The 26,093-nt window shown below is 39.0% G+C and overlaps 1 protein-coding gene and 1 long non-coding RNA gene across 6 annotated transcripts in view; one reads left to right on the forward strand and one right to left on the reverse strand.

The window, feature by feature from the left end:
• PDE4A (phosphodiesterase 4A) overlaps positions 1 to 26,093 on the reverse strand; it is a 318,023-nt gene that overhangs the window by 22,586 nt on the left and 269,344 nt on the right. For all 4 annotated transcript variants that reach the window (XM_034434337.3, XM_034434342.3, XM_034434340.3 and 1 more), the window contains one exon: positions 1,799 to 1,892. In XM_034434337.3, the coding sequence (XP_034290228.2) occupies positions 1,799 to 1,892 (94 nt within the window). The remainder of the gene's footprint in view (positions 1 to 1,798; positions 1,893 to 26,093) is intronic.
• Positions 17,589 to 25,951, forward strand: LOC117675575 (uncharacterized). Of its 2 annotated transcripts, XR_004594241.3 has the most exons (4): positions 17,589 to 17,710; positions 21,686 to 21,870; positions 23,443 to 23,522; positions 25,503 to 25,951. It is a non-coding gene; the product is annotated as an uncharacterized LOC117675575 (long non-coding RNA). The 2 variants fall into 2 exon arrangements; XR_004594240.3 differs by lacking the exon at positions 25,503 to 25,951 and having other exon boundaries at positions 23,443 to 25,269.

Genomic DNA, 26,093 nt, shown 5'->3' on the forward strand with positions numbered 1-26,093 from the left:
GGTGACTTCCAGAATTCCCAGCCAATTTCAGCCCCACCTTCAATTTCCTACTGATGCTGATATAATTGCCACAAGTGTGCTTGGGAGGGAGCACTGTATAAGAGTTATCCAAGTGCCCAAATACCTGTGTATTTCTACTATCTTATCAAACATTTACTTAGCTGGTTGTTAGGAGAGCAGGTTGAAAGGGGAAGGGGAAACCTGTGAGCACAGTCTTTCTTCTTGCCTAATACCCAGGGATTGGCATTCTGAGACAGGTATAAATGAACCTGTACAGAGCAGCAGAATTTGAATTTAATTCCTCCTGGAAATTGGAGGGAAATCTCCGTGTTCATCAGTATATGAAGAGGCTGGGGAAGAGCTGTGTCTGTTTGGGCTTCACCACATGAATATGCCTGGTGCTATCTATCCCTTCCCCAATACTGCTTTAGCAGTGGGAGAGGAAGGACTCTATTGTAGTAACAATCTGCAGTTAGTCTCTGCTCGGTTTTTCCCTCAGTGGGCTTTCTTCTTTTCAAATGACTTCAGCCAATTAGATTTGGCTGTAAGATGACATCAATAAGGGCAAACAAAGCCAAATCTTTGCCCTCAGTTTAAGCTGGCGAAGGGAGGAGTGGGAATCTCCCTGTTGCCAAGGCAACTGTGCTACCTCAGCACTTGGGATGCTCCTTGTCTACAGCACTTCACATACTGCGGAGAGCGTCACAGAAGCACACCTGCCTGTAAATGTTCTCTGTTCTCATGATATTACTTTCGATGGGACGTGCATTGGAACACGCAACCTCAGGCACATTTGCATAGGATGAGTCATGAGGAAACAAACTGCACTGGGGCTAGGGACCATCACTTATTCCTCCCACGGTGAATATTTTTGTCCTTGTCCAAACTGTTCCTCCCAACCTCTGAGATGGAGGACTTTTGGGATATGCACGAAGAAACAATATATGGAACCGAACTCCTATTTTGGCTTAACTCTAAGGAAATAATATAATAACAGCCGAGAATGGAAGACAGACTCATTCATTGTTAGATGTGGAAGAACATATAAGATTTAGTAATTATGTTTTTCTTATTATACTCCAGATAAATTATCAATGTTAAAGAACTATAGACATTGCCATCAGTGTTTATAACAATAGAGTATATTACATTCCTGCTTTGGAAGGGTGCATTTGCTTTAATGAGAAAAATGACTACAATTTTTTAAGTGCAATGAATTAAAAAAAACATTTATATTTATCCAACAAAAGGTTGAATCTTCACAGAACCTTTACCAGAACTTTTACTCATAAATAGGTTTATGTTATTTCAAAATTAGGTATTGATGCAATTCCTTATTTAACTTATTTATTCATATGATTTTTTTCTTTGGGGAACAGTTTATGAAACTGTGAGAGTCAAACTACCCTGTTTCCCCCAAAATAGGTCATCCCCTGATAATAAGCCCAATTGGGCTTTTGAGCGCATGGCAATAAGGCCAACGCTTATTTCAGGGTTCAAAAAAATATAAGACAGGGTCTTATTTTCGGGGAAACACGGTATATCACTTTGAGCAATAAGAAGAAAGGTTAATGCCAATTACATTCTTTATATCTTGTTCTGCCTTACTGTACAAAAACTTGTGAACCCTAAAAAGAATGTTTCCTTTTTTAGCAAACTGCCTGATTGTATTTGATTGAAAAATAATGTAGAATAGATACTGATACCACTATTGCATAATATTTTTTAAAAGAATGTACATGGGTTATAGGTGCAGTAGGGTTATGGCAATATTAAAAACACACTTCCATACACTCACCCAAAAAGGTGTTGGAAATGTACTCAGACACCTGGTTTCCAGAACGGCTCATTTCAGAGAGGTGGGTTAATTCACGGTTCAGCATTCTTTTGAACTATTAGAGACACACAAAAAGAGAATGAAATAATTAATAAATATTTTCTGTCCATGCCCTGGTAAGAATGGAAGTGCATGACTGTATACTTCTTCTTGAATAAGCAATCATGTACAAGAGCAATCTCATGAATGAGGATAAATTGACACTTAGCTTCAATGCACATGGGCATGGAGACAGACTTAAGAGAAAAAGAATGGCTACAAGCTGCTGCTGGTGAGTCAAAGTACATTAATAAAACATACATGCTATACTTTGAATCTGTGAGAGTTCAGTACACACTGGAACACTCTGTAACCTGGGAATTCTACTAACATGCAAGGGACAACAGAATGCTGCCTAAAAAAGGTTTTCTTTAATAGTATGAAGTTCTCAAATCATTTCTATTATAATTTATGGATACTGTATTTATGCCTGCATGTCTTATACATTCAGATTCAGATTTTTCTGCATCTAGAAGTGCCATGTGTGCCTGCAATTGCAAACTGTCTAAGATGTAAAAATGTTACTTCGCTAGACATATAATTATTTATTTATCCAATCATGAGAATGCTCACATTTTAATGAATGTATCTATTCTGCCATATCTGTGAACATATATATGAGCTGTTTTCTGATGATTTATGCAATTCTCAACACATCTGAAGATGAATTTTCTATAACTCCCATCCCAAACAACTCAGGGCAGAGAACAGTAATCCCAAATGATTCAGGGCAGAGTAGTATCAAAACAATAACCACACTAAAAACAATAACAATATAATAAAGTAAGCCAGAGGCAATGCAGTAATTGAGACAATCCATCCAGATGCCTTCCCAAACCCTCCTAACTTAATATCTGGTGGAAAACCTGGTCTTCAAGATCTTACAAAAGAGAGATATATACATGGTTGGGACACCCAAATTTTGGAGGAAATAGCACGCCATAGGGCATATGCAGTGACAAAGAAGGCACATTTCCTGGCCCTCCTGTAAAATGACATTGGATGAGAAATAGGACCCAAGAGACACCTATCCTGACAGATTTCCTTCAGATGGACAGAGATAATTGGCTATTGACAATCGCAGAGTTTTTATTTTATTTATATCCCATCTTTATTAGTTTTACAAATAACTCAAGGCGGCAAACATATCCAAGACACCTTCCTCTAATTTTCCTCACAATAACAACCCTGTGGGGTGAGTTGGGCTGAGAGTGAGTGACTGACCCAAAGTCACCCAGCCGGCTTTCATGCTAAAAGCAGGACTAGAACTCACAGCCTCCTTGATTCTAGCCTGGTGCCTAACCAAATAAGTAGGCCTTGTGCTATGAAAGACTTTGAAGCTAATAACCAGAATCTTCCATTGCACCTGGAAACCCACTAGTATAGTATAGTATAGTGTAATGTAGTGTAGTACAATACAGTATATAGTGTATCATATAGTATAGTATCACATCACACAGGTCCCAGGAAAGTGCTACATGGGTGTACTGAGGTCTATACATAACTACCCTTAGTGCTGCATTCCTGACCAGCTGTAGATTCTGAGTGGTCTTCAGGGGGAACCCCATGTAGAGCACTTTGTGAGTGCTCATATCCACTCATATCCAGATATGAGATAATCTGGATTTGAGTGACTGGGAGTAGGGATTCCTGATCAAGGAATGGATACAACTGCCACCCGATATAAATTTGAACAGTAGCCCACAGCCCACATGACTGTATTTGCTTTTCAAGAAAGAGTCATGAATGTAGGATGCCTAGGTATGACTGGTGTAGTAGAACTAAAAGTGGAAAATCTCTGGTGCGTTTTGAGGCCTCCTGGTAGTTTATGACTTTGGTTAATATCTTAATGAGGATTTTGGATATGTTGCTGTAAAATAGATTTTCATAACCTTTGGGCTATGATTCCCATCATCTTTATATACAACACATATGGCTAAACTGACTTGGTAATGTGACTGATTAATCTAAAACATTTGGAAGGCAATATATTAGGAAAATTGTACATTATTATAAACAACTAGGAAAAACACATCATGTTCTTAAAATACATTATTTATTTTCCAATTCGATTTTAATTACATATCCATGTCTTTATTTTTTAAAAAAGCTTGAGATTTATCTAAGTGAAATGATACCATAGCTATTTAAAAGACATCGAACATATGTATGTCTCAGTGTTATACAGAAGTCAACACGAGTGTCAATTTCACTACAAACTCATTCCCATTAAAACCAATCTTATTATGAATGTAACTACATTATTTACCCATGAGCACTTCTGCCTTCACCCCTACTATATGCATCTTGGTTGCCAGGATGCAGGCGACCAATAAAAAGCAGCAATGAGATAACAGAAAACACAAACTCTTTCCTGCCCTCTTGTGGTCTTTTTGATTTTTGCAGCCTAGCCCTAAATTAGAGGAAGAGTTGAGTTTTCAGTAGCTCTTGACAAATTAAAGGACCAAACCATTTTTGACTTAATCATCACATTCATGTCTGATTAAGAGGGAATGGTAAGAAACCAGCCAGACCAGAAGAGGTAACTTTTCACATGTACTGACCAGAATGAGCCAAACAAGGTATTCAGCTCTTCTTCCTAATCCCCAATCAATGCTTTTATGACTAGTTTGTTCAAAAACAATGAAGAATCAGTGATTCATAAATGAATTTATAATTTATAAATTGAATTGAGAAATAACTTTCAATGAATAAGGCAGGATTTGCTTTCCTTTCTTTGTATATTAGAAGTAACTATTGTAGCTGCAAACTACCTCTGTTTTTCATCCTGGGTGAAATAATCTCTGGCTTCTTCCTTACAGAGGGAGTGAAGGCAAACAGCTCAAAAGACTGTTTCATCCTCATAACTCCAATAACTCATTAAGACATGTCTTATTGTGAATGAATATTATTGAGACAATTATTTGATAAAAAGTTAAGAGTGGGAGAAGCTAGTAGCAAAAAGTTGGATTTCTTAAAATGTCTGTTTCAACTCTTCACTAATCTTCAACATATTCTACCTGTGGAATTTCTGCTCATTCATTAATACTATTTAAGTAATTTTTGCTCCAATCTGACCAAAAGCTGCCAGTGGCTTACAAGCCTCTGCTGCTCTCAAAATTAGCTTTTGTTCGTAACACCATTTTGCATGGCTCTCAGGTAATTCTTTCCTTCCACACTTGCTCACTTTGTCATTTCTCTCATTCTTTCATATGAAACAGAATTTAAAAAAACCTTGGGTTGGATCTAGCTTAGTATTCCTTCTCCTCCTCCTTACTGGTACAACATTTTGCTTCTCTCTGTGGTTTGCAAGAAATTGCCGTCATTCTCTATCTTTTGAAGGTACTTTTTGTTCATTGCCTTTCCTGTCTGAATCCTTGAGTTTGCCAAGCCCACATCCTCTCCTGTGTTTTCTCTTTTCCCTGCCAAAATGTAGGCAAAATGAGGGCAAATACTGTTGAAATTCCCATTGGCTCAACTAAATTCTAGCATTCTGGCAGTGTCTGGACGCAGTTTAACTAAACCATGGGCTTCTCGGCCCAATTTTCTGGGTTCACATGATATAATAAGCAGACCACAAAGATGCACTATCATATCTTAGATTGTACTATGGATACTCTAGTCTATAATGATATTTCTTGTGAAGAACCATGACCCAAAGGTGCTGAATTATTCCATCTCATCCCATTCTCTCCTGGAAAAACTGTGATGTTTTTTTAGTACTATTCTCAACAGCTTTTCTTAAAGAAATCTAGCTGCAAACTTAAAATGGAAGACCATTTCCAGGTCAGAGCTAACCTGAAGTCTAAACAGCTGAGGATTTTTGATGTGAGAACCTCCTAAAGAAATCGGAGGAGGAGGAAATTGAACTTGCTTGGTGTGGGTGGAAATAATAATAATCAACACAGAGCAGTTTTGGAGTTGAGTACAGTGACAGATTTTCACCGTCACCAATGTGAGTTCTAAGCGTGGACATATCCAAAGATTTGTGTGTATATTTGTTTTTGGGAAACAATATCTGGTAACTCTGCATCAGAACAATTTTTTACCCAATGTTATCCAGGAGTTTGGCATTATTTGACTCTAAGCGAAACAAATTCTGCTTTCCAAAGTTGTATCAAAAGAAAAAGTATATGGGATAAATGAACAGATTTGCTTTTACAGTTTGATGCTTGATATTGTTCTCTTTTTAAAAACCCTTTTGTCCTTGAGAAAACTCCCGGATGCTGCTCCCTGGCAGGAGAGTTGAGGTGAGTCATCAACTAGGCTTATTAGCTGAAACATGCGTCTCCATCACAGCAGCCAGCCTCAGGAAGAATGAAAGGGAAAAGTTACCTTCTAGGACATGGGAAAGCTTTCAGTAATGCTCCAACTGCCCTTGATTAAGGGCAAGTTGGCTCGATGGAGAATTCTAATTCAAAATCATTCTAGGGCAACCAACTTCTTCCCCTGCCAGGACTCTCCATGTGACAATCCTGCTCAGTTTTCCAATTTAAACTTGTTCTGTCTGTCCTTAAGGAACATTTGTGAGATCAAAATGTTACCCTGAGCTGCACCAGGAAGAACATAATGGCAATCTAAATGATGAACTGATACATGAATGACTAACATTTTTACTTATTTGTGGGATAAGGAAATATTTTTATAAAGAAAAGAAACTGGTACAGAAAAAAAGCAAATCAGGGCATTTGGAACAGGTCTACATGGGTCTTAAAGACCAGACATACTGTTTGAGTGAATCTGATTCTATGGAAGTGTTGAGACAGACTGGTCTTTTGAACATTATTAGTATGATGATGCAAGCTTGCCTGGCTAGCTTTCCAGAGACCACAGAAGAAAGGAGGAGGGAGAAAGGCCTCCATCTTTTTAATAACGTACCATTTCCTGGTCAGAATCCAGCTAGTAGACCTCTCTGATCTTATTCTTTGGATGTGCTGGGCTACTATACCATCATCCTGAAACAACATGCCCATTGGCTGAGGATGACAGGAATTGTAACAGAAACACAGAGTCCCAAATTGAGTAAAACAGAACTAGAATAATGAAACACCATACGTCTAGAATATATAGGACCATATTTTCAGATTAAGGGAATCTGGCTAACAACAATCCATGAAGCCTAGAGAAAATTTAGAGGAAATAACTTCATAAAAATCTTGTCTTTGGTCAGGCAAACAAAAGATTCATCAATGAAGAAGCCTTCACTTGAGACAGAACTTTTTGTAACCAATCTTTAGACTTCATGCATACATATTTAAGTGTTTCAGATAAGAGAAATTGCTACATCAACAGTTACCCCATCTGTGGTTTTCCATTTCCAATTCCTTTCTATTATTTGCACTCCATCCCTCCAAAAGCAAAGAGAAGAGTTTTGTATTGCAAAGATCTTTCCTCGTCTGTGATAGGAATGTGGAGGGCTTCAAATGTAAAGCCAAAAATATGCTAGGAAGCAATGATGAACAGGCACACATGGGAAACATTATTTATGACATTTATCTCTTCTAATTGTTCTGCAATTTACTACAATTCCATGTTTTAGAGCAGGAAGAGAAGCTATGAGAAAGGGACTTGATCTAACCATTCAGGCAGATCAAAGGCTGCATTAGGAATTGAATTATAAAACATCTGTACAGCTTCCTTACTCTTCCCGAATCAAACATAGTTAATACAATTAAGATGATTATGCTTCTTCAAGCTCTTATGGGCATCCTTTTTTTGTTGATGTGTCAATGTTAAAGACAGCAATTTTTAAATCATCTTTGTATTAGCCTTTTTAAAAAATCTACTGCCAGTATGCAAAAGTATAATACCAAGGTTACATTTCAGCCTCTAACATCTCTGTGTCAAGTGTTTTATGTATTGTTATTAAATCCAGGAAAAGTATAAACTGTGAATACTGGTAAATGTGTAATAATTAAAGTGAGAAAAGATTTCCAAGTGATAATCAATGCAGTTTAAAATAATGGTGTGATTCTGACTTCTTGTAATTGTTCCATATATTGCAATTAAAGGCCAACTTTACATCATCATCAACTAATGATGGAACATTACATTGGAGGTAGTTGTTGAATTAAGAGGCAATCCCACCTCCCCTCTCGTATCCTGTTCCCTCCCTCCACATGTATTAACAATAACTTGATTGGGATTTCTATTTTTACTCTTTTAAAGACATTGATTTGTTAGGTTTTTAATGTTTTAATACTGGAAGCTGCCCAAAGTCGTTTGCTACAAGATGGGCAGCAAATAAATTCAATAAATAAATAAATAATATCCTGATGTTACCAAACTATCTTGGAGGTGGTGGGAAATGTTCAGTTCACAGGTCAGACTTCCTGAGGAATTTGCTGGAAACAACATGTTGCAATGAGCACACCCAAAGGAGGACTGAGCCACCTAATCAACTCAGCGGTTTCATTTGATTCCAGATAGCTTTTTTAAGTTACACTGTCACATATTTACCACATATTGCTCTCTCCTGACTCAGTTGTTATTTGATGAGGGCACAAAGGAAAGTTCAGTGCAGCAAGGACCATATCCAATCTCAGATGATTTTGATTTGCCAATATGAGAACTCAATTTATGCAAAATCAGAACAAGATTGTCTAATTCTAACCCTGACATCAAATGCCACTTTTTTGTGGGATCTATAGAATTCCTTTCAAAATTAAGTTTCCCAGGTCGAGGTGGCTTACAATTTTATTGTTCATATTTATTTGCTGGTTTTTGTGTGAAAAATTAGCAAATGAATCTGAACAATGAAATTGTACCATAAAATGCAACAATTAAATTATCCAACACTAAACATACAAAAGCAGCAGGTGCCAGAATATTTGTTTCTTAGTATCATGTATATTTAAAATCAACATCCCCTCCCATTTGTTGTAGCATGAGAGAATCTCCCCAGGAAGGAGAAGAATGATCATTTATTCAGGGCTACTTTTTTCCAGGCTCCCTGTTTATTCTAGTGGCAATCTCAAAGATTTAGATGTGTGTTGGGCACTCAGGACAGATTAAGATTCTGTTAGTGTACCATCTAGGCTTCTGAGTTGACCAGCTACGAAGGGATCTCACATGGGGTTAAGAATTCCCAGAAACGGGATCCCAAGGAATTTCAATATTGCCTATTTCATGGCGGCTATGACATGTGGCAGGTTACACAATGGATCTATATTTTTTCTCCTGGGAAGGGGAAGGATGATCCGAAGCTGAGAAGTTTTGAATATATTCCCTTGTCATGGTCAGACCATTTCCTGTTGGGGTTTAGACTTATAACAACTATTATCCTCTGAGGAGTGTGGGAACTGTTAGCATGGTCTGCCCCCAGAATTCCAACATATTCCACAAGGCTCTGGAGGATTTCCCGATGGTGGGTGCTCTTGTTGAAGTTCAGTCACCCTGTGGAATCTGGGCAGGCGATATAATTATTTCTAACTGAATATGACTAAAAGCTCATTATCAAAATGACTTATGGCTGTAAGAAGAAGCAAAGTTTTTTCTTCCTGGTTGTGGGTTTTCCCTACTGCTCAGCAAGTGGCTCAAGGCCTTCTGAAATATTTGGCCTGGTGTGCAATCACAGAGAAGCCTCAGCCATTCACTCTGTGGGCTAGGCAGTCAGAGGATAACAATGATAATATCTGTCGCTGATTTGTGTCAAAGCTACCAGTCACTACCCTCACTATCAGTCTTTGACGATTTCAAAAAGAACTCCAAAATAAGAGTTCTGGTTTCCTGATCTTCTGAAGCAATTACCACGGATGTCTGTACTGTACATTTTTTTAAATAGCATGATTATAAGCATTGTGCTATTTGTGTAATCCCTAGGAAAAAAATAATAAAGTAACACCTACTCAGAAAATTGCAGGAAAAGAGAAGAGTTGTAGTGGTTCTCTGTTTTATGAAAGGGTAATGGAGGACACTACAGGAACCATTTTACTGTTTTATTGAATGCATAATTTGACTGATCACAAGGTAAATAAATTATAGTATTTCCTAGTACTCTCAAATATGAAACAAAGCTGTTGGAATTCTTTCCTCTAGCAAATAAACAAAATTGAATGTACAAAGAAAATGTGAACGCTATGAGAATTCTAACTAAGCCTTTTCCGTGATATGCTATTTTTCAATGTGTAGAAATGGTTTTGTATGGGTCCATTCCATTATATGTAGCCCATTAAGTACATTAGTGTCACTCCTATACTAGTAGGAAATAATTTAGCCTATTATCAGGTTTGTGTTCAAGAAAGAGTGACTGCTACAGATATCATGGGAATTGTGTGAATGGATTTCCACTAAACTGTATCTTTTTGGGCTCAAGTCGGAATTATCACTGGGCAATAGGAAAACTTATTCTAGCGTCACATAGTTCTCTTGCTCCAATTTCTGTTTTCTTGGAGTCAGCACCTACTTGAGGCTTGTTGCTATGACCAGTGACTAGTTCATGACTTATGTCATCTCAGCTGGGGCCCAATTCCACACTGTGCCTACCAGTTCTGTCTCCTTTCATCCTTGATTTTTTTTATTTCAGCTTCCTCCCACCCCACGAATTAGCTACCTCTTCTTCCATGCTTGCTTGCCATAGTCTACTTCCTCAAAAGCTGAATGAAGTGAAACTGTAATGGGGGGGAGACAGCAGCCAGGAAAAGGGGAATATAATCGAAGTGGCAACCTCATCACCTCCGGCAGCCAATCAGCTGTGCCTCATAGCTATCTCCATAGCAACAAGAATCTCCTTAGCAACTGCCTTAATCTTCAGAGCAAAGGATAGGGTCTGGGAAACCCTCCATGAGAGGACCATGTCTCTTGAATGTAACACATTGCATCCAGAGACAAACATGTACATATTCTGACTGATCTTTGGGGAAATTGTTTGCCCATAGCCCAAAATTCCACAGACTGATAATGCCAAATGCAATCACAATCTGAATCTGAGATAAGTGTGCATTTTCTTCTTTTGCCTTCACTATAGTTAGCGATTTCTATTAGGCTGGATCAACTCTGGTGCCCTCCCATGTCTATTACCTGCCTCTTTCATATTTTTCAGTGCAGGGCATTGTAAGGCAAGAAAACTGAATGACCTCACTTTTTCCTTCCTCCTCCTCATTTCTATCATTCCCCTTTCTAAGGGAGTAAGATTTCACACAAAGCACCTTGGTAAAGCTCAGTCTAAATCAGGCAGATGGAGCTGGTTCCAGCTGTAGAGCCCCATGCATATGCATAGATAGATAGATAGATAGATAGATAGATAGATAGATAGATAGATAGATAGAGGGAGAGGGAGAGGGAGAGGGAGAGAGAGAGAGAGAGACTGTCTGTATACTTATCCATATTAGCTTCGACTTCAGCTTCATAAGGAAGCTAAAGATTAACTTTCCACTCAACAGAAGCAAGAATTTCTAGCTAACTGGCTAGATAATTGTTCCAAGCTGTCCAGATTAGTCTCCTTTGAATACTTTGACCAAATACTAGACCAGGAGTAGTACAACATCTTCAAGTTACTGTCAATGGCTATCCTGGCTGGGAATTCTGAGACTTGGAGTTTCAAAATAACAGGGAAACTTCAGGCTGGGGAGGACTGCTCTTGAGAATGGAGCTATAGGTATACAAAACAGAGTATCTTCTTCTGAATGGTCCATTCATAAATAACAACTTGGCTTATGCAAACTATTTAAACTCACAGAACTACTGAAAGAGAACTGAAGCAACCAATGCCAACCTGGCTTCAATCTTGGTAGAAAAACAAGAACAGCAATTTTATTAAAAAGAAACTAAAAGAAAGAACACAGATTAAAAAAAATACAGGAAAAGGTCACAAAATAATTGGGAGAATCAACTGAAATTAGTAAAGCCATGTAGCATTTGATCCAAAGATCTCCAGAAATAAGTTTGTAACAGAAAAACCAAGAGACAATACATATTGTATTGCATAAAATGAATAGGAAAAACACAATAGTGTTTTTTCAAAGTTTCTTTCTAATGTCACTGAAGTTTGCAGAGCTAAACCATTCTTGCAGTGTTTACTCCATTAAGGACCATTACTCCTTAATGGTCTGAGAAAGTAACCCTTGGACTGAGTTGGGAGTTACTACGCAAATCCTGGAATTTAATGGAGAAATCTTACAAATAATAGCCACATATTTTAAAATCCATGGAAATGTTTGTGGGCCAATTGGGATGAAAAGCAAATGTAAAATTCAGGGCTTTTTTTAAAAAAAGGAAAAGAAGACAACAAATGGAATCACAGTCCTACAAACGTCAATGCTGAATGGAAAAACAGTATGTTCAGAAACATTTAGGAAAAAAAAAGTCTTAGCAGTAGCTAGAATTTTTAAAGCAACAAATCCTAAATTAACCTAGTCTTTCTTCTTTAGAAAAACAACTGTTTTTTTTACGCAAGAATCATAAGATTGCTCGGACATATTTTTTGAATTTGTGGATGCCATCAAATAGTCTTGGAAATAGGTTAACAACTGAAAATGATCTCAGAACCCAGAAAGTTAGACACAAAGCAGCAAAATGAGATTATTTTAGGATGACCACAGATGTTTGCATGCAGGAAAAAGGGGATCTGGCTACAGGGCAACACTTCTGATAATATTTTAAGAGCAAAGTAGGTAAGAAATGGAATGTGAAGCAGTGACGGCAAAATTATTTATTAATCAGAGCAAGTGATAAAATAGTAAAGATTGCTATAAGAATCATCCACGTTTTCTCACACAGGAAGAATGTTTCTTTTGTTTGAGAATTGGATATTCTTGCAACTTTAGCCTAAAGGGATATAGCTGGGGATAAATGTTATGATCTGTCTCTGCTAAAAGAATGAATTGGGCCAAAAGAGAGATTGTCAATGCCATTTTAAAATCCCATTAATAAAAACATTATTTTAAGGATTTAGGATGCATTTAAACTGCTATTTTCAAAATGGATAGGTTTTATCTGAAGGCCAATGTACATAGCTCAACAAAATACAGCTATTGACAAGCTGGAAAGGATTCAAAGGCAAATCCTACCTTACACCTACCTCATAACCCTACCATCACCACACAGAAAAAACAAAAATGTAGGGCTATAGAAACAAAGAAACTAGAAACATTTTGGAAAGATTAAAAAGGGGAATTGCAAAACTGCAAGTAATTGTTTCCCGATGTCAGTAAAAAAAAGATAGGCAATATTGGTTGTGAATTATGGGGCTTATAATTGGGCACACCCAACAATAAACTGGGAAAAGTTTTGTTAGAGAAATGAATCTTCAACTGATGCATATTTTTAATTTGATGTTTTACTGGAATAAAAGAATACCTAAACAAGCAGATCTCAACAATGAGCCCATCTGTGAAAGAGATGGGCGGTTAATAAGTTTGATATATAAATCTGCAAGAAATCCCTTCTCTATTCACCTTATGGAAGTTCCACTTAAGTCTCAAAATGATGACTGGACACTAAGTGCCATGTGACTGTCTATGGAAAATAAACAGTTAAAAAAATAGCTTTACTGTTGATAGTGGTTTATTTCTTTGCATGTGAAGACGTGTTTAAAATACCCAGTATTTTCAATAGGGCAGTTTTCTTATTAGCAATAATGCAACAAGTGCCTCAATATGTGCTTCATAGAGCACATATTGGACAAAATATTATGATGCTAGAGAATGATTGAGAATTATCAATACATCACTATAATAGGAAGTATGGAAAATGAAAGAATCCTGAAACAGAAATGCTTCCTTGAAAGAATATGTGATCAATAAAAATATATGTTTACTGCTTTATAAAGTGACTATATAGAAAGAGAACCAGTTTGTGTTGTGCTTAAGGCACTAAAGTAGAAACCAGGAGACTTTGAGTTCTAGTCCAGCCTTAGACACAATGCTAGCTGAGTGACTTTGGGTCAATCCCTTTCTCTTAGTCCCAAGAAGGAGACAATGACAAGCCACTTCTGAAATGTTACAAAAAAAACAACAACAAAAAACAAGAAAACAAACAAACAACACCTGTAGGGAATACTCCAGACAGCCATGAGAGTCAACACTGATGGACGGACAAACAGAAGGAAGGAAGGAAGGAAGGAAGGAAGGAGGGAGGGAAGGAAGGAAGGGCTGCCTTCCAGAAGGTACAATGGATAACTGTTTATATTGTAATCTCTTTCTTTGGATAGAAATACTATTTATTTATTTAATGGATACATAACCATATCTTGTGACTCTTGTGGGTTCTTTGCTAAATGGTATTTAGTTTTAATAATTACACTTCAATGTATATCAGAGGAATTCTCAAATTTTGTGGAACTGCCACTTTCACTTTGTCTACACCAACCTGCATAAGTTTAAAAACACCTTTAAAAACAGTAGCTTTTGACTCTCCTGCCTGCTCCCCAAATGCTGTTGTGTCTAGTCAACTTCTGCAAATATGCTTCTAGTCCCAACCAGTAGGCAGGGATAACCAAGGGTGTATTGTTCTCATGGGCATTACCACATCATTGCAGAACATCTTCTAGAGAGAAATGCATCTGCTCTGCTAATTCAAGACCAGTCCCCAAAGAGTAGAGACCAGTATGAATCAGGGCAATCTGAATGTTTTCAGGATCAGAAGTGCTGAAACTATATACAGGTCATCCTTGACTTACAACCACAACTGAGCCCAAAATTTATGTTGCTAAGTGATACAGTTGTTAAGTAAATTTTGCTCCATTTTAGGACATTTCTTGCCACAGTTGTTAAGTGAACCACTGCGGTTGTTAATAACATGCTTGTTAAGTGAATCTGGCTTCCCCATTGACTTTGCTTGTCAGAAGGTCACAAAAGGACATGACCCCGGGACACTGAAACCGTCATAAATATGAGTCAGTTGACAAGCATCTGAGTTTTGATCACGTAACCAAGGGGATGCTGCAATGGTTGTAAGTGTGAAAAACTATCAAGTCACTTTTTTCAGGGCTGTTGTAATTTCAAATGGTCACTAAATGAACTGTTGCAAGTCGAGGACTACCTGTATATGCCCAGGTATTATTTGACTCCTCTAGCCAGCTATTGAGGCCTTTGAACTATGGTGCTGGAGAAGACTCCTGCGAGTCCCTTGGACTGTAAGGCGATCAAACTGGTCAGTCCTAGAGGAGATCAACCCTGACTGCTCTTTAGAAGGCCAGATCCTGAAGATGAAACTCAAATATTTTGGCCACCTGATGAGAAGGAAGGACTCAATGAAGAAGAGCCTAACGCTGGGAAAGTTTGAGGGCAAAAGAAGAAAGGGACGACAGAAAAGGAGGTGGCTGGATGGAGTCTCTGAAGCAGTCGGCATGAGTTTAAATGGTCTCTGGGGGATGGTAGAGGACAGGAAGGCCTGGAGGAAAGTTGTCCATGGGTCGCAGTTGTTGTCGCGATGGGTCGGACACAACTTCGCAATTAACAACAAGCCAGCTATGCCAAGGATGTGATTTTCAAGTATTATATTTCCTCAGAGTTCAGCATCCTATTTTAGGAGATGGAAGTTCTTTCAGTTCCCACAAATGCTTAACACAATATGTGTTGCAGAAGAGTTTTTTAAGGAGTTATGATTCCCATAGAGGCACTGATGTGAATACAAGACAAAGACATACCAGCCTCCTTGCATCTGTGAAAGCCAGTGCTCAACCCGCAAACCTCTATCACAGCTGCCTCCAGTTTATGCCCTTCAGATGGGTTGGACTCTAAATGAAATATTTATGTTGGTTGGGATTGTGTTAGCTGCACTCCACTAAACTGGAGAGCTGGTAGTTTGAAAAGCTGAACCTAAAAATACAAGCCAGTATCAGCAGAGTCAAAAAAAGAATGGTATAAGAGACAGCCATTATGCGTATGCAGGCGCATGAAGATATATCTCCTTTACTAGAATAATTGACAAAGTCAAGGATCCAGAATCAGGAGTAGTCTAGTTATGAAGGGCCAAAATTCATCAGGGATAACTTCTGTTCAAAAATTGCAGTGTAACCTTTTTAATTTTGGAAAAAGATAATACCTTCCTCCAAAATATGAATTTAGTAAATGAAACACAAGCAGACCTCCTGACTTGTGGATCTGGACATATGGATAAGTGGAAAGTGGAGGGCAGTGCAATCTGAGACACAAACCTTTGCTGGATGCTGCACAAGCAAATTGTGCCAACATTTTTCCTGGAAAACCCAATTTAGGAGAAGAGCTCATTGCACAGGGAAAAGGGAGACTCTAAGAGCTCTCAACTAAATCATGACCCAGAGATATTATAGAGGAACCAAACCTGGAAAGCAGGTCTGATAAAAAGGAATTTGAATACAGCAGTTATTTGTCACTGAATATTCTCTTTGAACCCTGGGAAAAGAATTTGGAGGGTAAAGTCAAATGGTCCAGGAAACCATGGGCAAGCTAGATAATAAAAGCACCTTACTCTTTGTTCTATAATCCAATTTTTAATTTCTTGGCTATCTGTAGTATCCTCAGAAATCTCCCCCAAAGCACCAATGCTCACTTTATCCTGCTTTTTCAAAGTCCAACTTTAAGTTCCATGGAGTGTCATAGGAAAAACTACTCCCTGCCTGCATGATTCTGATTTTTGTAGGTATGAACAGGTCATGGCATCTGAATGTATTTTTCCAGATGTCCATCCACCATGTGGGTAGACAAAGTGAGAAAATTTTCTCTGAAACAGTAGATCCTCATTTCTCATTGGATTCATAGGAAGTGGGAGTGATAGAGGCCCTCTGTACTTATGTCTAGTCCAATAGCAATACGTATTTGCATCTCAGTTACAACCTCAACCTTTGACTAATATAATGTCCAGAAACTGAAACCAGTACAAACTTGGCAATTAAACTATTCATGCTGATAGATTTACACTGTTGTCAATTGCTTACTGGATGCAATTTAAGATGTTGGAATTGATCTTTAAAGTCCAAATATCACCTTCTCATTATAATCCACAATTCTTAATATCTGCAGGAGAGTCTTTTGAAGGTATCCCTGTTATCAAAGGCCCATTCCTGTGGTACACAAGGGAGGGCTTTCTCCTGCACTTTCCCAGGTTCTTCAACAAATTCTCTCAAAAGTTGCATTTGGCCCTGCCCTCTCAGTAGTTAGAAAATCTATAAAGATGTATCTTTTTAACTCTAAGTTTAAAACAATTTGAGTAGCAATTTGGTGCCTTAATTTTAATTTAGCTGAATACCGCAACCACAATCCTTCCACATGACAAGAAAGAGATTTGTTTCAGGTGTTGGACTTCACAATGTGTAGCTGGCATGAGATGCCACAAATGGGCTTGCAGGCAGAATCCAAGGGAAGATTCTTCTATCAAGTCCTACTGAAAATTCTCTGCAGCTTGAATGCAAGAATGCTAGACTGGAAAATAATAATGTATAGGAACTTCCTGATGATCTGTAATGATCAATATCTTGATAGCTATTCAGAGAAATAATGCCCTGCAAAGATTAATAATTTTAATAATAATTGCTGGCTGACAATTATGTATGTTGCAATTCCAGCACGTGTGTGAAGAACTTCGGAAGGCAAAAGCTGATTATAAGTTCAGCAGCAAAGGGACAAAGCCTTGCAGAGATGCTGGGTGATGCTGGGTAAAGAGGAAGGGAAATGGGCTAATGACTAAAGTGTATGTTGCTATCACAGGCTGCACCTACCCATGAGTCACTGGATGCACAGATCCTGCTCTGAATCGTGCATGTGTCTTTTTCATTAATGTTTTGCAGTTAAAAGGAAAGTCCTTTTGAAACCTTTTATCTCTGCATTGGAATTTGAATGGGAAAAACCGAAATACCAGAACACCTGAAAACTTCTAAGATTTTCAGCTCTACTACAGCTGCTACCACCTCCAGAACAGGTCTGCTTCATAGCCTGGGAAAATGCCACCGTGGTTAGATTTGTTCATGGTCTGACTAGTATATAATATATGGTACTTAAACATACTTTTTAAAACCTAAGAAATTAAGGGAAAATGAAGTCCTTCAGTCAGGGTACAAATCACAGAATGAAAAGACAATATATTTATTCACAGTAGTTAGGTACGGATCTGGCACTTAATCTGAGAAAATTAGGGTTATTATGGGATGTTTGGGGGGAAGGGGAAGCCTTGAATCCCTAAGGATTGGGACCCTGGGAGAGACAGGTTTGGGGATAGCAGTCATTGACAAAGTACCTAAGGAATAAGATTTTTGATGTCCAGTTGCTCAGCACTGGTAACACGAGCGACAGTTTCACCAAAGCTTTCTTATGCTGTGTCTTTCTTCAACTTCTTCCATTTTGAGTCAGATTGGCAGAATGGAGGAAAATAGGAAAAATAGGAAAACAGGAATATATAAACCCAGCTCAAAGCCTAGAGTAAAGGACTGCCTTTAAAACCCAGCGTATCCAACTCTATGGGCTAGGCAAATCTCAACATCCGGTCTCCAATGGTCAGTTCAGGGATTTTTTGCAAAGAGTGTTTTTCTGCTATTAACATAGAAAAACAATGTCCGCGAACAGACACCTACACACAGTATAAAGAAATGGAGCTCAACAAACATTTCTACCCCACCACGCCCAATATCACACACCCACAAATTTCTGGCATACTGCCCTCTCCTGCAGACACACTGTTCTAGCTGAGCTCTTTACACAGACAACATAGCACATGAATATGTACCATTCCACTGATAACCCTTAACATCCCACAGCCTGCTGAAGCACACACACACGTGCAGGCACTGGCAGCCATGCACCCATCATCCTAGACAAAAACACCACCCCGAGACTGACCTCTACAAGATCATAGTAGCATTTCATTCCTAAAGCTCTCTAGTTTACTCAGGTAAGCATACGCTCCCCAAACCAATACAAACTGTAGCATCCCTTCTAAAGTATCAGATCCCATTCTCTTTTTAAAATTCATACACGGAGCAAATTAATCAAGCCCAGGAAAATAGAGGGCAAACTCCTACATTCTTGCTGACCTTTACAGTCCCATCTGACAGTCAACCATGAAAATATTCACTATTTCAGGCTAGGTAAAGTCTGCAAAGGCGGCATGCATCAATCATAACAAGCAAAACTATCACTAAAGTCATTGACAGACGGCCACAAGCCAAGTATGTCCACAAAGATAACAACAGATCCCAAACATGTACTATTTGGCTGATCCCACAAGCTCAGGGAAAACAGCACTACAACCCATGTTTCAGAGCTAGCTATGCTAGTCCAAGCAGTACTCAAATCGTATTTGACAGAGGGTACTCTATATGAGGGTCTGTTTAGCCACAGGACAGGGCACACGGCAGCAATTCCAGTGTGACATTGTAGGCTGCCAGGAAGGGCACAGGTCTTTTCTCGTCTCCCTGATCGACACAGCACTCCATACACTGTTGCAAGCAGGACCCTGAGCTGATTGTGCCCATGTCTGATCTTGTCAGGATGCATGCTTATAGAGAGATGCTTGCAGCACTAGACATGCCCCGTGTCCTCTCAGTAACATTAAGTATGCAGTTGATGTAAGGCTCCCGCTTGGTTCCCTTTAATCTATCTCCCCGAGCCAGTGAAATCAGATCAGACGCTGGCTATCCAAAAGCTCATGCATACTCCCCTTCCCAACTGTATCTATCCACAGAAACAAAGCAGACAAAACCCAGATATATCCAGATTACCTGGTCCCACCAGCCGACCAGCCATGGTTTTGCACAGGTCTCACAGAAAAAATCCACTAAGGGCATCTTCTGTTCTTGGCCAGTGAGCAGCAAGGGCTCTCTGGGTTGCCCACCAAGGTGGTATTCCTCCTCTCTAGGCGAGTGGCTGATTAGTGGTGTCCCCTTTCCTTGGGGTTGGCAAGAAAGGCAGGGGTTAATTCCTCAAAGCTGTTCTTTCCACATGCAGGTTTGGGCCTTGCATGGCTCTTGCTGGCCAACCTGCCTTGCACAGGAACTCTCACATCTCTGTTGCGCTTCCTCTGGTCCTCCCCACCAGGGGGCCGTGGCTGAAGAAGATATGCCAGATAGGCCCACACCTGAAAGCCTCGCGTCTCTGGCTATGTTGCCGATAAGGAGGCGGATACCTACAGTGCAAAGCTGCTCTGGCTATCAGCAAGCACAATCCTCCTCAATTGTCTGGACAATGTGCCTCCCTCTCCTTCTCCTCCGGTCACATCTTCAGAAGAAACAATCCAGCGGCAGTTCGGCAAGACAGAAAGAAGAAGCGAAGATGGCAGCAGGCAGTCACCGCATGGAAGAATGGTTTCACCCAGGTGGAGCAGGAGGGAGATTCCCAGCCATTTCTGGGTACCACATGGCATGCATCCAGCTAGCAAGGCAGACGCTGCATTGCTAAAAGGCACGTCCCCATCATCTCTTTGGTGTGCGTTTGAGGGCAGCGGTCACCACGGAGACGGTAACTCCTAGTATGGCCTCAGCTGCAGCTTTGTTCCCTGGCTTGGCATGCATGTGTGTGTGTGTGCATGTGTGTGTGTGTGTGTGTGTGTGTGTGTGTGTGTGTGCTTCTCTCCCTCCCTCTCTCTCTCTCTCTCTCTCTCTCTCTCTCTCTCTCTCTCTCTGTGTGTGTGTGTGTGTGTGTGTGTGTGTGAATGCACGTTTCTCTCACTGCAGCAATGGGTGCATGGGATATGATGTCAGGTGGCGATGAGGGAGAGAGGGATAGAGAGAGAAGAAAGGGAGTGGAAATGAGGGAGGGAAGAGGAGGGGCAGGACAGAGGAGGTGGTTAGAGGCGCACAGAAGCAAAAGCTGGCCAAAGAAGGAGGAGGCAAAGAAATGAACAGCATAGCAGGGGGAAGCGAGAAGAGGCAGGGGGAGGGCCACTCTGCAAAGATCTAAATTAGATGGATTTTAAAACTTGGGACCTCCAGAGGTCAGAACTGTTGTGGACTCTAGCCTCCTCCACACAACACCCCATAGACAGTGTCCGAGGTTCCATATCTTCTTGCTCAAGGAGGAAATCGATGGACACCGGGCATAAAGGGACAGATTTAATATTCTGGACAGCTGCCTCTCAGCCAGGCATTCCTTATTGCCAGGACTGGGAATAGAAGCAAGGTGATGAGCAGATCAGAAGACCAGAGGCCATATCTCTCCCTCCCCAATTCTGCAACCAAAGTGAGGATGGCGTGGATCTGAGCAAAAGGCATAGGTTTATTGCCAGGCATGGATGCCTCTGCTTACCGATTTTGACCAAGAGCCACCAGACCAACTATTAGCAGTATTATTTCCAGGTCTGACATGGTAAAACATGTCAGTGGAGCGATGGTAAAACATCTCAAGTGGAGCGATGAAGACAAGATAATAGGAAAGAGCTAAGAGTGTCTGTCCAGACTAAAAATGTGAAGAAGTCACAGAAGTTGTAGCCTAATATATTAGGCTACACACATATTATATTTATATAATATGTAATATAATTATATAAATATAATTATATTGTATTTACCTAAGCACTGTGCTGTCAGCATTTAGTTATATTCTTCCTATATATCTATGCCATGAATACCAGCTGGCCTGACCAGCTACTGATTTGGAATTTGTTTCTCAGACGTATCCAGTGCTAACTTTTTTTTAATCAAGAAGAAACTGCCACAGCATGCTAAGAGTATTATACACTGCCCTTTCTTTGAAAACAACTGGTGTTACTCAATAAAACAAGAGTCTAAAGAATTTCGCACCCAAAAGCCAATGACTGATCTAGATGATTACATCTGGTGTGCAGTAGATGTGTTTCAGTATTCTATATATAAATACTCCCTGGCCTATTCATACATGTTGTTGTTGTTGTTGTTGTTGTTATTATTATTATTTATTTGATTTGTATGCCGCCCTATCTCCATAGGACTCATGTACCACAATGACCCCTCTAGCCCATCAAAGAACCACATGGCAATGTTAACAGGAAGTAGCTTTTACATTTAAACAATGCTGATAGCAAAGGAACCACCTGCCATCAACTGCCTTACTGCATCCTGACATCAGTTCCATGATTGCAACATGGCAACCTGAACTTCAGAGACCACAGAGGTAGGACATGATACCCTTCAACAGGATATGCTGATTTCTCAATCTGCAGAATCAGCCTTCTGCCTTCCCAATACCTATCTTGATTGCATGCTGCCATTGAGCAAAAGTGGTCAAAGGACACTCCTTACACCACAAGAGAACAAAATCCAGATACCCTGCCTTAAAAATTTTATTCAGATTCAGCATCCCAGCCTGCTTCCCCTATTGTTTTGGCTGCCCTAGGCCACCTGTCTCTTTCTCACTTGCTTAATTTGAAGCAATTTCTACTTATTTACCATGCTTATTTTATTTCAACATAAATATGCCAACAGAAATAAAATGCTGGTTCTCTCAAACACGAATCTGTTTAGGGAGGCAGGAAACTAAATTTATATTATCTTATAGATTTTTATAAGAACCATGGTGGTGCAGTGGTTAAAATGTAGTATTGCAGGCTAACTTTGCCCACTGCCTGGAGCTTGATAATAACCAGCTCAAGGTTGACTCAGTCTTCCATCCTTCTAAAGTCAATAAAATGAGGATCCAGATTGTTGGAGGCAATATGCTGACAGTGGTATATAAATCTAAGTGCTATTGATATTTCTATTTTTATCTAACTCCTTACTTACAGCCACTGCAAATTTACAAAAAAGATACCAGAAATAATGTTCTGATTGGAGACCCATGTAGTAATAATCTGGGTGATAACTGAAAAGCAAACTTCTTGTTTTGCACTGTCTTTTTGATATCTTTTTGATATTGGACATCAAGTAGGGAGACACTGTTGGAAACAGGAATAGCGTTTTGGGAAGATTTTTTTAAAAACTGCATGAAAGCTGTGTAGAAACTTTCCAAAGATTCATGAGCTTTATTTAGAAAGTGGAAATATTCCTAACATGAGATCCTTCAGGTGTATTGGGAATTGCAAATCCCTAGATTCCAAAAAGCATGATCAGGAATTTCCCAATATACTGGGAAAGATTCCAGCTGGAAAAGGAGAAAGCAGATACTTTTAAAAATAATAACCCAGCAAAGAAAACATTTAATGGCAGATGTAGAGGATACAGAGACAACCTCAAAGAAACTATATGGCAACCATTACAAAAATATCAGCTTAGCTCGGAAAGACAGGAGTAGGTGAGGAAGAAATACAAGAATGGCCTGTCTTGATTCTGTTCAGTATAAGAGGAAGGAAAAGACAAACTTTGTTAGGTTTTTAAGAATATATTATTATAGCTTGATATAATGGTGTTCTACTATTTCTTGTGGTGTCTGTTCCTGTCCTATTCTACCCTGAAGGGCTGGCAGCAGAGTCAGATATTTAGTGCCAAGTTATATTAATTTATCATTTGTAGAGAAAATCTAACATCCTACCACGTTAGTTAGGTCTGTCTGAGACTTGCTGGCAGGCATCTCTGTTGCCTGGATGGAGTGCCAATACAGTTAAGAGTTCACGTAGATCTGTTTAAACTAGGCTAGTAACAAGTTTAAAGACTTAAAAGCAGCAAACATATTCTGGGGAAATTTATTTAACTTCAAGATTAAACTAAATCCAAAATAAACATGGTCTTCTAATTCTTTTTTTTTTCCTAGAAGAAAAACAATTTGCTTCAGAGTAAGTGCCATCATACTCCACATCAGAGTTGTACATTAGGATTACGAATCTTCTCCAGGTAAAGTGTGCCATCCTTGGACTTTGAGCAATTTACTAATGACCAAAAAGAGAATGCTGACAGAACAAAAGATAACTTTATTTAATTCACTTTCATTAAAATAAAAATCAATTAATGTGCAATATCATTAAAAATTCACAATTCTATGGCCACTATTCATCCACTTTAAACCATCTTACAAATCCTTAGAGACATCTAGAGAGATTTTCTTAAAAAATACTGGTAATTTCCAGAAGATGAACCAACAATGACTATTAACTTCACTTAAGAGTATGATTTTTTTATCCATAAATTCCATTTTCAGATGATAAAGAACAAATCACTATACTTCTGTAACTCCTGATTTCAAGACAATCAGATCCTATAAATGCATTTGGAAACAACAGAGACTGAAACCCAGAGACTGGGATGCCCATTATCTCCACTTTTATTTATCTTAACCCTAGAGTTATTATTGAATGAGGTCAGAAGGAACCAAGGAATTAGAGGTCTAAGAATCAGAGGGGAAGAGTTTAAACTCCAAGCCTTTGTGGACGATTTGATATTTGTCTTGGAAGAACCTTTGGAATCGGGACCAATCTTGCTCCAGGAGTTGGAGGCTTACGGGAAAGTAGCGGGATTTAAATTAAATAAAGATAAAACCAAGATCCTAATTAAGAATATGACGAAGAATCAAAAAGTGCAGTTAGAGGAAGAACTAGGGATTCAGATAGTTAAAAAACTGAAATACTTAGGAATTTGGCTTTCATCCAAATGCTTGACCATTAAAGAAGACAACTACCAGAAACTACTTGGTCAAACTAAAGAAATGCTGGAAGGATGGAAAGGTTTACAGTTATCATTATTAGGTAGAATTGCAGTAGTTAAGATGTATATCCTGCCTAAATGGATTTTTCTCTTTCAGACAGCCCCAGTTTTATTAGATACAAATTTTTTTCAATCTTTAGATCAATGTATATGTAGATTTATATGGCAGAACAAAAAACCAAGGATTAAATTGAAAATGCTTCAAGAATCCCCTTCCAGGGGAGGATTTGGCCTACCTAAATGGGAGCTTTATCATCAAGCAGCTGTCTTAAATTGGATCAGAGACTGGATTGTTTTGAGGAGGAGGAGAATCCTTAGCTTGGAAGGCCACACTTTGCAACAGGGGTGGCATTATTATCTGAGTCAGGAAAGGCCCAAAAAACATAAATACTTTATGGACCACTTTATCTGAAAGGTTTTGATGACTATTTGGGATCGAATAAGAAATAAATATTACCTGATGACTCCGATTTGGCTTTCCCCTTTAGAGGCGATGATACACCCGACTCTTTATAACAGAAATAAACCATTAATTTACCAAGTTCTGTTGGATCCTTTAGGCAAAGTAAAATCTCGAAATACGCTGGAGGAATTAGGCTATGAGCTAGATTGGTGGACATACAATCAGATCCAATCCAGGACAGCTCAGGATAAAAACAAGGGAGGAATTCCCTACTGGAACTTGATAAGATCCTGTTGGGGAAGGATGAGAAGGTATTATCCAAACTGTATCAATTCCTCTTAATGGATTGGATTGGAGAGGAGGTTATCAAGGACTCAATGATTGCCTGGGGGAGAAATTTGGGATATTCGATTGAACTTGAAAAATGGGAAGAAATTTGGGGGAAAACCTTAAAATTAACAATGTCGGTTTCCTATTAGGAAAATATATACAAAATGCTTATAGATGGCACCTGCCCCCGGCTAGATTATCGAAGATGTTCCCAGGAACCTCTCCGGTTTGTTGGAAATGCAACGCCGCTATGGGAACTTACTTTCATAGTTGGTGGACCTGTCCCCGAGCAAAAGAATATTGGGCTAGAATTCAAAAATGGATTTTAGAAATCATAGGATGTAGGATAGATTTGAACCCGGAAACGTTTTTACTAGGCATGAAACCAGAGAACTTAAACAAATCTAATTGGTATCTCGCTCTCCACATCATCATTGCAGCCAGAATCTCGTTTGCGCAAGAATGGAAATCCAAAAATACTCCATTGGAGGCTACGTTAACCGCACAGATCATGGGCTGTGCAGAAGCAGACAAGCTTACTGGACTTTTGTGAGATAGACAAGAATCGGGGTTATATAGGAGCTGGGACAGGTGGTATGCTTGGCTGCAAAAAAAGAAATCTTAAGAAGAATGAAAATATTAACCTTAATGTGAATGTGGGTAAATATTTATAGGAGCATTGCATGGCAGTTGAGAATTCTTTCTTCTGGATAAACTTTTCTTTCTTTTGATGAGTTGGTTTAATGGAGGTTTGTACTATCTCTAGGCGAAAATTGATACTTTAAAACGCTATATGTATTATATTACTCTCTGCAATTCTATCCATATTGTTATACTTTTTTTCTGTAATTTTTAATAATTTGCAATAAAAATTTAAAAAAAAAAGGAAACAACAGTGAGGGGTCGAAAGCACTATTACACTTTCAGACAAATATCTTTTGTATTTCCCTGTCTTCCTGATGCTCAGGCGGTGAGCATGTCACAGTTTACATAGCTAAAATAAATCATCCAAACACAACATCAACAAGTTT

This window comes from Pantherophis guttatus, chromosome 2 (genome assembly GCF_059756535.1).
Source record: "Pantherophis guttatus breed Tessera chromosome 2, ASM5975653v1, whole genome shotgun sequence".
Classification (NCBI taxonomy): domain Eukaryota; kingdom Metazoa; phylum Chordata; class Lepidosauria; order Squamata; family Colubridae; genus Pantherophis; species Pantherophis guttatus.